The 12,834-nt window shown below is 53.9% G+C and overlaps 1 protein-coding gene and 1 long non-coding RNA gene across 4 annotated transcripts; one reads left to right on the top strand and one right to left on the bottom strand.

The window, feature by feature from the left end:
* Window positions 1–719: 719 nt before the first annotated feature.
* On the bottom strand, window positions 720–4,575 carry ACP5 (acid phosphatase 5, tartrate resistant). The gene is made up of 6 exons (XM_012790558.2): window positions 4,404–4,575; window positions 3,152–3,238; window positions 2,668–2,928; window positions 2,331–2,458; window positions 1,859–2,204; window positions 720–1,290 (listed from the first exon to the last, which is right to left on the bottom strand). Exons 3-6 carry the CDS (start codon window positions 2,926–2,928, stop codon window positions 1,048–1,050), a joined length of 978 nt encoding a protein of 325 aa, XP_012646012.1. The 5' UTR covers window positions 3,152–3,238; window positions 4,404–4,575; the 3' UTR covers window positions 720–1,047.
* On the top strand, window positions 3,615–12,701 carry LOC109730011 (uncharacterized). 3 transcript variants are annotated; one of them, XR_012915161.1, is made up of 4 exons: window positions 3,615–3,784; window positions 9,707–9,757; window positions 11,561–11,635; window positions 12,002–12,701. It is a non-coding gene; the product is annotated as an uncharacterized LOC109730011 (long non-coding RNA). The 3 variants fall into 3 exon arrangements; XR_012915160.1 differs by having other exon boundaries at window positions 11,561–12,701; XR_002222587.2 differs by lacking the exons at window positions 11,561–11,635; window positions 12,002–12,701 and adding an exon at window positions 10,411–11,055.
* Window positions 12,702–12,834: the final 133 nt, after the last annotated feature.

Genomic DNA, 12,834 nt, shown 5'->3' with positions numbered 1-12,834 from the left:
GGGAGGCTGAGGTGGGAGGATCGCTGGAGCCCAGGAGCTTGGAGCTGCAGCCACTGCCCTCCAGCCTGGGGAACATAGAGAGACCCTCTGCATGCCCCCACCTCGAAAAAAATTTATTTTTTGGCCAGGCACAGTGGCTCACACCTGTAATCCTAGCACTCTGGGAGGCCGAGGTGGGAGGTTCGCTCAAGATCAGGAGTTCGAAACCAGCCTGAGCAAGAGTGCGACCCTGTCTCTACTATAAATAGAAAGAAATTAATTGGCCAACTAATATATATAGAAAAAATTAGCCGGGCATGGTGGCACATGCGTGTTGTCCCAGCTACTCGGGAGGCTGAGGCAGGAGGATCGCGTGAGCCCAGGAGTCTGAGATTGCTGTGAGCTAGGCTGATGCCACGGCACTCACTCTAGCCCAGGCAACACAGTGAGACTCTGTCTCAAAAAAAAAAAAAATTTTTTTTTCTTTTTTTTTTTTACAAAGGGAATGTTTTTATTATGGAAACATCAACTGTAGAAGGGAAGGAACTGATTGATGGTGGTTGACTGTGGGGAGGAGCACACTGGGGACACTGCAGATCTGGTTCCCCAGGAAGCCGTGCTTTGGTTGTACCCTTCTTTCTGCTTGGTTTTTATGCAAAATAGCATCCCTGGGTGGCCGGTGGGTCACGCACGGGGCTGAGGGACGGACGCGCAGAAGACACCGCACGCGTGGCACTCTCTCGGCCTTGGCAACTATTCTTTTATTGAGTGTCAGTGACAGAAAGATGCTGGATTCAGGAGGCAGCTTTCCCTCCCCGCCCCCCAGTCCCCGAAACTCAGCCGAGGCGAGCTGCAGCCACGGGTGTGACGCTGCGACTGGGACGCGTGGCCATGCGTGTTTCACACACGTGGGCATCTGTGCCACTGGGACCACGTGGCGCCACAGTGCTCTGCTGCATTGCCACAGACCCAAGACAAAGGCAGCCCCAAGGTCCCCGCGGGGCCCCGCCACCCAGCAATGGGGAGCCCCCTCTGCCTCAGGCCTCAGGGCCGGGCTCCTGTCGGGGTTCAGGGCCGCGGTCGTCTCGGCAGGCTGGTCTTGAACAGGGACTTGCCCGAGGCCTCGATGTACGTGACACTCATCTCTTTAGGGCTCATCTCCACGTAGGCAAAGCCACCCAGCGAGTCCTCGGCCCCATAGTGGAAGCGCAGGTAGCCGTTGGGGACCTTGCGCTGGTGTCGCTTTGAGGGGTCCATGAAGTTGCCAGCCCCGCTCAGCACGTAGCCCACGCCGTTCTCATCCTGCAGGTACTGGGGACAGAGGACACGGGTCGGTGGGGCCCCCAGCCTCCAATGAGGGCTGACCAGGGGCCTCGGGTCCGAAGCCAGGTCTGGCCCTGACCCCAGGGTCACTTGAGGTACATAAGCCCTCCTGGCCTCAGTTTCCCAACTTGTAGGATATGTTAATCCTATTTCACAGGCAGAACACTTTGCTGGCTTTGGGGAGACGTCGCAAAAGTCTCCGGTTAGACAGATGGAATTTGAAGAAGAGGCCAGGCACGGTGGCTTCATGCCTGTAATCCTAGCACTCTGGGAGGTCAAGCCAGGAGTGAGACCCCATCTCTACTAAAAATAGAAAAATTAGCCAAGCGTGGTGGCACGCACCTGTAGTCCCAGCTACTCGGGAGGCTGAGGCAGGAACTCAAGGTTGCAGTGAGCTACAATGACACCACTGCGCTCTACGCAAGGCGACAGAGAGTATAGACATTCAGGAGGCCACCGGAGGCCCCCAAACAGTAGGAGGACCCCAGCCTTGTGGACATTGGCCAGGATGGGGACCCTGTCCCCTGCCTTCCCGCCCCAGCCCCAGGACCCTCACCTGCAGGTTGTGATCATGGCCACACAGGTAGGCAGTGACCCCGTATGTGGCCAGGAGCGGCTGAAGTTGCTTGACCAGGCAGCGGGTGGGCCCGTGTTCGGCTATGGACCACACGGGGTAGTGGCCGGCCACCAGCACGTAGTCCTCCTTGGCCGCCGCCAGCTGCTTCTTGAGCCAGGACAGCTGCGTGCGGGCCAGATCCAGGTCTCGGGGCCTCTCGGGCTGCTGGCTGAGGAAGTCGTCCGAGTTGCCACATATCGTCACCGTGTCCAGCATGAAGATGGCCACAGACACGTTGGTGCGTGGGATCTTGAAGCGCAGGCGGTAGTAGGGGCTGGGGAAGTTCCTGTGGGGGGGGGTTAGAGGTCGAGGTGCACATCTGGGGCACAGAAGCCCCACGGGCAGCGCAAGCCACAGGGTCCTTGTGTCGCGCGGAGCGTGGGCTGGGGAGGGCGTGGAGCTGGGGGCTCACCAGCGCTTGGAGACCTTGGAGTACGCGATCTGCGCCGAGACGTTGCCGAGGTGGTCGTGGTTTCCGGCCAGCACGTACCAGGGCACGTTGCGGAGAGAGCGGTCGGAGAACACATCCTCAAAGGTCTCCTGGAGCAGACAGAAGAGGTCCCCACCCCGTCCTCTGGGGTCAGCAGCTACCCTGATGGTGTCCCCAACTCAGGGGCCGGGAAGAAGGGCGTGTTCCAGGTGCCCAAAGGTGCCCCATTGGCTTCCCTCTCCCCTCTCCAGAGGAAGGTCACCAGGTCAGGTGGCTTCTCCTCACTGTCCCCTCTGTCCCCGTTCTGTTGGGCACAGACCTGGAACCTCTTGTCATTAGCATCCTGCACGCCGGTGAAGTAAAAGTTGTCCCCCAGGGACAGGATGAAGTCTGCTCCCAGGGTCTGCACGGTCCTGGCGATCTCCTTGGCATTGGCCATTTCCCGGGCCGTGTGGAACGGGGCGTTGGGGACACCTCCCCAGTCACCCACGGCCACAAAGCGCAGGGCAGGGGCGGCACTGCCGGGCACGGGGAGCAGCAGCAAGGCTTGCAGGACGAGCAGCGCCGGCCGCGTGTCCATCTGGGAGGGGAGAGACGAGTGCTGTGTGCCCCAGGCTGTGACAGGGACAGCGAGCCCTTGAGGTGCCCCACCTGCCCTGCTCTCAGAGAGGGGAGGACCTCGGGCCCTAGCTCCTGGGACACAGCTGTGCGAGCTGGCGGGGGGATCTTCCGAGGAGGGGCCAGGAAGGGTGGCCCTGCAGGCCCACTCCGCTGTCCCCCACGCAGACCTGCCCAGCACTCACCCTGGGGAAGGCACAAGCCGGTCAGTGGGGACTCCGAGAGGCGAGTGGGCTCCAGGGCACAACTGGCTGTCGCTGAGCCTTTATTTCCTGGCGGGGAAGCAGATCATCAGGGAGGATGATGCAGTTTCTCCAAGGACTGTCCCGGGAGCCCTCCCCTTTGGGTCATGTGAGCCGTGGACTTCCCCAGCGCTGGACACGGGATCAGGGCAGAGGTCTGGCCCCCACGGCCTCCGGGTCTGCGGCCAGCAGGGGCTCGTCTGTGCTGTGGGCCCAAGGTGTCCCGTGTGTCTACGCACGTCTGCCTGACTGCGTGTGCGCGGCTGCGTGCATGGCCGTGGCTGCCGTGTGGCGTGCCCAAGGCACATCTCGTGTGTCCTCATTCTCCGACTACGTGTCTGTCTGCGGGCATCTGGGCGTGTCTGTTTCCTGTGTGCCGCTGAGCACGCCTGGCCTGCCTGGGACACCGCCTGTGTCCCTGCAGTCCTGTGTGCTGGGCCTGCAAGGCCTGTGTGGCCCGCCGGTGACTCCTGGCCCAGCTGTCGTGTGGCACCGGGTGGGAATCTCTGTGGATGGGGCCTCCCGTCCCCAAGTGAATGAGAGCCCGTGCGCTTGCATCCGTGTCGTGTCTTTCGGGTGAGTTGCGTGTCTGGTGTGTGTCCCGTATTTGACAACGTCTGAGCGTGGGACGGTGTGTGTGTCCCCGTCTTCCCCCTGCCACCCCTCCCCCGCCGCCCGCGGAACCACGCAGACAGCAGCAGCCCCACTTTTCCGGGAAGTCCCCTCCCCCACCCCCAATTCCCACGCAGGAGCAGCTGGTGACAAGCCATGTGACCACGCCTTTTGACCCTCACACCCAAAGTGGCTACCAGCAGGCCCCCACCCCCTCCCTGGGCCCGCAGGCTCCCAGGGGAGGGGACCTCAGCGCTGGCAGTGGTGGCCCTGCACCTGCTGCCAATCTGGCCTGCTCCGCATCTGCCCGCCCGCCTCCCCTGCGCTGGGCGGGGTGCGACACGTCCCGTGCACACCCGGGACGAGTCACTCCGGTCCCTGCCGGAGCCCTCATTCAACTCCGAGGACAATGGCTCAGAGAGGGGCGGCGACTTGCCGCGGGTCACACAGCGCTCGGGCTTGCTGTTTGTCCCCCCACCGAGAGCCCCGACAGCGGCGACAACCAGGAAGGAAGTGGGTGACGAGGGAAGGCGGAGACCCGTCCCCCGGGCCGCGGCGCCGCCGAGGGCTGGGCGGGTCTCACCTGCCGTCGGCGGGGCGGGCACGGGGCCGGTGGCCGGAGCAGCCCGGCTGCAGATCCGCGGGCGCCGGCGAGCAGGGCGGCCCGGCTTCGAGAGGGCGGCGGCCGCCCGTCCTGCCCGCGGCCCGGCCGGCCCAGGTGAGCCCCGGCGGGGAGGGCGGGCGCCCCGGCTTCCCCGCCCCGGAACCCCGCGCGGCCACCCAGCACGGCCACGCCCCCGGGCGCAGGCTCCGGATCTGCAAAATGGGCTCATGGAGCCCAGGGAGCCGCCCGGCCCCTCGGATTGGGCTGCAGCTCCAGCTTGGGGGCGACCCGATTTCATCCCCCTGTCCCCCGACGCCAGCAGGGGCCACCACCTGCCTGCCACACTTACCTGCCCCAGAGCTCTGGGGGGACCCTCGGCCACACAGGCTGGACCAGGCTTTTGTAAGATGGTCTGTCATTTTCAGCCTCACTTTCCTGGTCTTTAAAATGGGTGTGATTAGGAGAAGCGTCAAAGTTTCCTTGCAAAGAATTCCAAATAATAGGCCAGGTGCTGTGGCTCAGGCCTGTAATCCTCGCACTGATGGGAGCCCGAGGCAGGAGGATTGCTTGAACTCAAGAGTTGGAGACCAGCCTGAGCAAGAGTTAAGCAGGAGCAGTGGCGACTGCCCATAGTCCCAGCCACTTGGGAGGCTGAGGCAGGAGGATCGCTTGAGCCCAGGAGTTGGAGGCTGCAGCGAGTTATGATCACACCATGTACTCTAGCTCAGGCAATACAGCAAGACCCTTTCTCAAAAAACAAACAAACAAACAAACAACCCCCCAAAAACTATCCAATATTTATTGAGCACCAACTGTATGCCAAATAGAGTGACACAGCAGTGAAAAAGACACAAAAACCTGCCCTTTGGCTGGGCGCTGTGGCTCACACCTGTAATACTAGCAATCTGGGAGGCCGAGGTAGGAGGATCACTTGAGCTGAGGAGTTCAAGACCAGCCTGAGCAAGAGTGAGACCTCATATCTACAAAAAATAGAAAAATTAGCTGGGCATCGTGGCGCATGCCTGTAGTCCCAGCTACTGGGGAGGCTGAGGCAGGAGGATAGCGTGAGTCCAGGAGTTTGAGGTTGCAGTGAGCTATGATGAGGCCACTGCACTCTACCCCTGGGGTCACAGAGCAAGACTCTGTCTCAAAAACAAACGGACAACAAACAAAAAAATCTGCCCTGCTGGGCTTGAACTGCCAAAAGAATTTATATTCCAGCTGTTAATTCCTTTCTTTTCTGGCGGTGGGGGTGGTTTGCTGGGGTGAGGGGGATGGATGTTCCCTTTCCATTTTATACTTTATGTCCTGTTTGGATTTTCTCCTGAAAAGCCTAGTTAGTGATTTTGCCACTGGAATAAATGCAGACCTCCTCCTTAAATATCTGTAGTCAAAATGTAAACACAGCCCAGTGGGAGACTGAGGGGGAGGAGGGGGGAATGATCACTTGAGCCCCTAAGTTTGAGACCAGCCTGGGGAATATGGTGACAGCCCATCGCTAAAAAAAGGAAAACCTCCCCATAATATGCTAAAATAAAAAAAATAAATAAAAATAAAAAAATAAAGTGTAAAAGAAACTAAAAAAAAGAAAAACCTAGTTGATCCTGCCAGTGAAAAAAACGAAACGAAAGAAAACAAAATATTAACACAGGGAACAAAGTCACTCTAAATTCAGGGTGGTTATTTTTCTGGGGAGAAAAAGAGGGAAGAGGAGTTGGGGCTAGAAGATAAAGGGGGTTGGGAAGGGGTCATTAAGTAGATCCCTTCTGTTTTCTTTCATGAAAAAGGGGAAATAAATATCTGAAGCAATTATGACCAAATATTAGCATTTGCTTCTTCATGTGGTAGGTAAAGGGGTGTTTCAGGGATTAGCTTCTATGTTTCCTATACTTTGAGATCACACAAAATCGTAATATGTATGATCTTATTGTGCTATATGGTCTTCATAAAAAAGTTGGCAAATGCTGAAATGTACGAAGAAAACGGTTATTATAGGCAGGAATACCCCTGCCTGGAGAAAGTGTCCATTCATTTTCCTACACCTATGTTTGTCTTCAGAAAAAATGGGATACATGTGGTTCTATTTTATAACTTTTTAATTTGCGTTAGCACTTTTTTGTATTTTTTTTTTTAATTGAAGAAGCACAAAAGTATGTGCACAGGATTACATTAAATAAACCAGGTCTTGCGCAAGGCGTGTAATGAAAATTTGTGGATTTTTGGCTGCCGTAGCTCTGGTGTTCTACCAGGGCAGGGTTCTTGTTTTTAGAGACAAGGTCTCACTCTGTCGCCCCAGCTGGATCACAGCTCACTGCCACCTCCACTCCTGAGCTCAAGCGATCCTCCCTCCTCAGCCTCCTGAGTAGCTGGGACTGCAGATGCGTGCTCCTCCAGGGTTTTGAATAAACTCTTCTCTCTCTGTTCACCCAGGGGAGCTCTCTCCTGCTGGTTTTCTGTGGGGGTGGCTCAGAATTTGACTCAAAGTCTCCCTCCACCTCCACCCCTGCCTGTTTTCCCAACACCAACGGTCAATCCCAGACATTAGTCCCATGCTTGAGTTCCTCCTTCCGCCATTTTTCTGGGTCCTGCCCCCTCCTCCTCCTCTTACCCCACCTCTTCCCTTTCCTCCTCCCCTCTCCCCTCTCCCCTTTCTCTCCCTAATCCCAGCTCCTCTGAACTCCTCCTCCTTGCTTGAATACACACTCTGACCCCAGGGCCTTGGCACTTGCTGTTCCACCTGGCTGGAGGGCTATTCCTTCCCCAGACACCAGGAAACTCCCTCCCCCATTGTGTTCAAGTTCTTTAACTTGTGTAAAATGCCCCACCCTGCCCCCAGCGTTGCCTCCAACTCATCTTGCCTAAATTTTCTTTTCCTTTTTTTTTTTTTTTTTTTTTTAAGAGAGAGTCTCACTCTGTTGCCCAGACTAGAGTGCCATGGCGTCAGCCTAGCTCACAGCAACCTCCAACTCCTGGGTTCAAGCGATCCTCCTGCCTCAGCCTCCCAAGTAGCTGGGACCACAGGCATGTGCCACCATGCCCGGCTAATTTTTTTTTCTATATATTTTTAGTTGTCCAGCTAATTTCTTTCTATTTTTAGTAGAGACAGGGTCTTGCTGTTGCTCAGGCTGGTTTCAAATTCCTGAGCTCCAAGGATCCTCCTGCCTCGGCCTCCCAGAGTGCTAGGATTACAGGTGTGAGCCACCATGTCTGGCCTTCTTTTTCTTTTAAGACATCTCCCCACGTCGCCCAGGCTGGTCTGGACTCCTGGGCCCAAGTGATCCTCCCAACTCAGCTTCCCTGCTCAGTAGCTGGGACTACATGCGCCTTTCACTGTGCCCAGCCAGTTCTGCCCATTTTAAAATCAATGTGTTTGGGCTGGGCAGAGTGGCTCACACCTGTAATCCTAGTACTCTGGGAGAGCTAGGTGGGCATGATCGCTTGAGGTCAGGTGTTCGAGACCAGCCCGAGCAAGAGTAAGACTTGGTCTCTACTAAAAATAGAAAAAATTAGCCGGGTGTGGTCATGTGCACCTGTAGTCCCAGCTACTTGGGAGGCTGAAGCAGGAGGATCAAGAATTGGAGGCTGCAGTGAGCTATGATCATGCCATTGCACTCCAGCCGGGCAACAGAGTGAGACCCTGTCTCAAAAATATAAATAATCAATGTGCTTGCTTGCTTGTTTGTTACAATAATTTATTATTCTTTTATTTTTCAGTCAAACACAATGATTTATTAAAAATAAAATGTGGCCGGGCGCTGTGGCTCACGCCTGTAATCCTAGCTCTTGGGAGGCCGAGGCGGGCGGATTGCTCAAGGTCAGGAGTTCAAAACCAGCCTGAGCAAGAGCGAGACCCCGTCTCTACTATAAATAGAAAGAAATTAATTGGCCAACTGATATATATAGAAAAAATGAGCCGGGCATGGTGGCACATGCCTGTAGTCCCAGCTACTCGGGAGGCTGAGGCAGAAGGATCACTTGAGCCCAGGAGTTTGAGGTTGCTGTGAGGGAGGCTGACGCCACGGCACTCACTCTAGCCTGGGCAACAAAGCGAGACTCTGTCTCAGAAAAAAATAAATAAATAAAAAAAATAAAAAATAAAATGTAAAAATGATTTTTGCACATATGCTTCCAAATTTCATGGGAACAATAATTTATTATTTTTAATTGTGGTTAAAAAATTTCAGCCACCATGCAATTTTTTTTTTTTAAGAAACCAGGTCTGTCTGTGTCACCCAGGCTGGAGTGCAGTGGCTGGAATAGCTCACTGCAACCTTGAACTCTTGGCCTCTAGTGATCAGATCCTCCGGCCTCAGCCTCCCGAGTAGCTGGCTCTTGCACCACCACCCTGGGATCTTCTCAGAATCTCGTATCACTGCCGGACAAACCACAGGCTTGTTTATCTTGTTTTCCGTCTGTCTCCTGTTAAAGAAAAAATTATTCAATGACACTTGCTGAAGCTGGGTAAGGACGATTTTGTTCAGGAACATCAGGATAGGTGGTCTTGCTGCCTGGGGTCTTGCAGTTAGGGGGAGCCATTAGGCTCCACTCTGAACGCAGGGGGGTCAGGGAGTGGGAACTTAGAGCCAGGCCGCAGGGTGGGGGGCAGTGGATGGAAAATTACTAAGAGGAAACATCAGGTGTGAGGGGGATTCTGGCTGAACCAACCCAACGGCATTCTTGCTGAGGACACTGGCCAGGGCAGGCGACCAGACATCCCCTGGGGGGTGATGGAGGGTGAGGAAGAAACTGATCAGATCCGGAAAGTAGGGGTTATCACTAAACTCACTGAGCAGGATTCTTTGCTAAAACTGGATTTTTTTTTTTTTTTTTTTTTTTTTAGAGATAGGCTCTCACGTTGATGCAGGGGGTGTCCTAAAGAAGGGAGGAATGCCCCCCCAGAACTTACCAACTGGGTCTCGCTCTGTGGCCCAGGCTGGAGTGCAGTGGCGTCATCATAGCTCACTGCAGCCTCAAACTCCTGGGTTTGAGCAATCCTCCCGCCTCAGCCTCCTGAGTAGCTGGGACTACAGGCATGCACCATCATACCTGGATAATGTTTAAATTTGTTTTTTGCAGAGATAGGGTGTCACTGTGTTGTCCAGGCTGGTCTCAAATTCCTGGCCTCACTCAAGTGATCCTCCTTCCTCGGCCTCCCAAAGTGCTGGGACTATAGGCCTGAGCCACTGCACCGGGACCCCTGCTACCTTGATTCAGTTAGCTCCCCTCCCCCACTCCCTGGCCTCTACCGCTGTTGGGTACCCTGACCTCACCCTTCCCCCCAGGAGCACCCATGAAAGCAGATGTTAATGGACAACTATGCACTCTCATAGAGGGTGAGTAAGGTCTCGGGGTTAAACATTACTTCTGACCAGCACAGCTTGGGTGGGGAGGGGCACACAGGTGGGCACCGAGACGGGTCCCTGTGATGTGACAAAAGCCCAAGATGGGGCCCTGGTGGGAGGGGTCAGGAGGTGGGGAGCAGGGACTACAGCAGCCACGGGAACAAGAGTTAAGGAGGGTGACAGGTTTGGACAGGTTTGGGGATGGAGTCCGAGTCATGTTTTTACAAGATGGGCTTGGCATAAAACAAGCCAGGGACACAGATCTATCAAACATTGAGAAAGAAAGAAATCTTTTTATCTGAGCAACGTAAGGCCCTTTAAATGATCAGGGCCAGAAAGGCATTAAAAATGTAACAGCAGGGCCTGGCAGGGTGGCTCACACCTATAAACCCAGCACTGTCGGAGGGGCTCCTGCTTGAGTCCAGGAGTTCAAGGCTGCAGGGGGCTATGTTGATGCCACTGCACTGTAGCCTGGGCGACAGAGCCAGACGCTGTCTCTAAAAAAAAAAATAAAAGTAACAGCAGTCACCTCTCACTCCCCTTTGTGCTAAATAATCACCTCTTGAAGCCACTTGCTATGCAGTTCTCTAGACTGCAGCCAGGTGACCATAAAATCCCACACTCTGCCTGTAAATGTCACGCAGTTCCACAAGGTATGGCCACTCCCGAGCCAATGACCTTTCTGTGGACCAGTGAGAGTCCCTGACAAACAACTTCTGCAAAAGTGTGAATGCTTCAAGGCACCTTCAAGCCTGCACAAGACCACAGTCCTCTACCTTTGTGATTGAATCAACTCTCTTTGAATGAGTATCTCACCTTTTTGATTATCTTAGGTTGATAAAAGCTATCTGTATCTGTTTCTAAGCCTACCTGTCTGTCTATATCACTATATCTTGGTTCCAAACTACACGTACTCTGGTCAGTACACACCAAGAAGAAATGATGGTGCAAACAGAAACCAAATTAAAAAGTAGGAGCCAGGCGCAGCGGCCGGCTCTTGGAATCCCAGCTACTTGGGAGGCCGGGGCGGGAGGATCACTTGAGCCCAGGAGTTTGAGGTTGCTGTGAGCTGGGCTGACGCCACGGCACTCACTCTAGCCCGGGCAACAGAGTGAGACTCTGTCGCAAAAAAAAAGAAAGAAAGAAAGAAAGAAAGAAGGAAGGAAGGAAGGAAGGAAGGAAGGAAGGAAGGAAGGAAGGAAGGAAGGAAGGAAGGAAGGAAAGAAAGAAAGAAAGAAAGAAAGAAAGAAAGAAAGAAAGAAAGAAAGAAAGAAAGAAAGAAAGAAAGAGGCCGGGTGCTGTGGCTCACGCCTGTAATCCTAGCTCTTGGGAGGCCGAGGCGGGCGGATTGCTCAAGGTCGGGAGTTCAAAACCAGCCTGAGCAAGAGCGAGACCCCGTCTCTACTATAAACAGAAAGAAATTAATTGGCCAACTGATATATATATATATATATAAAAATTAGCCGGGCATAGTGGCGCATGCCTGTAGTCCCAGCTACTCGGGAGGCTGAGGCAGGAGGATCACTCGAGCCCAGGAGTTTGAGGTTGCTGTGAGCTAGGCTGACGCCACGGCACTCACTCTAGCCTGGACAACAAAGTGAGACTCTGTCTCAAAAAAAAAAAAAAAAAAAAAAAAAAAAGAAAGAAAGAAAGAAAGAAAGAAAGAAAGAAAGAAAGAAAGAAAGAAAGAAAGAAAGAAAGAGAAAAGGAAAGTTTTTTTGGATAGACAGGGTCTCACTATATTGCCCAGGCTGGTTTCTAACTCCTGGCCTCAAGCCATCTTCCCACCTCCAGGTTACAGGCCTGAGCCACCTGCCGACTACACATTTACAAAGGAACCACACAAATGGAATTTTCTAGGCCCCAAAGGTGAGAAAATCCAAGCACTGTGGTGAGTTTGTTTGATTTCAGGCTTTTGTGGCTGGAACAGAGTGAGCAGGGGGGAAGAAGGGCAGGGATGAAGGCAGGGAAGTGAGGAGGGGGTGGGTGGCGCAGATCTGTGGGGCTTTGGGTTTGCAGGGAAGATGGCTTTTACCCCTGGTAAGGTGGGAGCCATGGAGGGTTCTGGAGGGAGGAGGGAGGGACTGATGTGACTTAGGTTTTCTGTAATAAGACAGGGTCTTATATTTATTTTTCCTCAAGAAGACACCCTAGGGCTTATTTTCAGGGGATGTGTTTTTTTTTTTTTTAAGTACGGTACAACAATTTATTCATTTTACATTTATTCAAATGTAGTTAAGTCGTCTTCTGCAACATCATCATCACTCTCCAAGCCCCGAATTCCACCAGTTGTTGGGTTGCGGGGTGTTGGCCGCTGAGAAGGTGGGTTAAGTGGGTGAAGCTGGGTCATGGTACCCCCTCTTTTACAACGGGGGACGGTGCGGGGCGGGGCGGCGGTCCTGGCCAGGGAGGCTTGGGGCAGGTGCGCGGCTCCACCAGCCGGGGCGCCGCTTCCGACGCTTTGACTTGTCCGCTGCTGCCCCCGCGTGGCCGCAGCCTGACCTGCAGATCCCGTTTCTTTTCTAAAGAATAAACCAGGCCGGGCGCGGTGGCTCACGCCTGCAATCCTAGCACTCTGGGAGGCGGAGGCGGGAGCATCGCTGGAGGTCAGGAGTTCGAAACCAGCCTGAGCAACAGGGAGACCCTGTCTCTACTATAAATAGAAAGAAATTAATTGGCCAACTAATATATATATATAGAAAAAATTAGCCTGGCATGGTGGTGCATGCCTGTAGTCCCAGCTACTCGGGAGGCTGAGGCAGGAGGATTGCTTGAGCCCAGGAGTTTGAGGTTGCTGTGAGCTAGGCTGACGCCACAGCACTCACTCTAGCCTGGGCAACAGAGACTCTGTCTCAAAAAAAAATAAATAAATAAAATAAAAAACAAACAAATAAATGTTCCCTTCAGCCCCCTGAGTGCCGAGCTGATCCTACTACTGTGCTTCCCCCAAAATAAGGCAGGGTCTTATATTTATTTTTCCTCAAGAAGACACCCTAGGGCTTATTTTCAGGGGATGTGTGTGTGTGTTTTTTAAGTACGGTACAACAATCTACATTTATTCAAATATA

This window comes from Microcebus murinus, chromosome 27 (genome assembly GCF_040939455.1).
Source record: "Microcebus murinus isolate Inina chromosome 27, M.murinus_Inina_mat1.0, whole genome shotgun sequence".
In the NCBI taxonomy this organism is placed as follows: Eukaryota; Metazoa; Chordata; class Mammalia; order Primates; family Cheirogaleidae; genus Microcebus; species Microcebus murinus.
Note: the sequence above shows the minus strand (reverse complement) of the source record. Positions and strands in the feature narration are given on the sequence as shown.

Excerpts from the sequence above, each read along its gene's own strand:
- ACP5 (XM_012790558.2), bottom strand. The coding sequence starts at position 2,928 with ATGGACACGCGGCCGGCGCTGCTCGTCCTGCAAGCCTTGCTGCTGCTC. Across the intron at positions 2,459-2,667 it reads CTAATGACAAGAGGTTCCAG|GAGACCTTTGAGGATGTGTT; the intron begins GTCTGTGCCCAA and ends TGTCTGCTCCAG. Across the intron at positions 1,291-1,858 it reads GCCATGATCACAACCTGCAG|TACCTGCAGGATGAGAACGG; the intron begins GTGAGGGTCCTG and ends CTCTGTCCCCAG.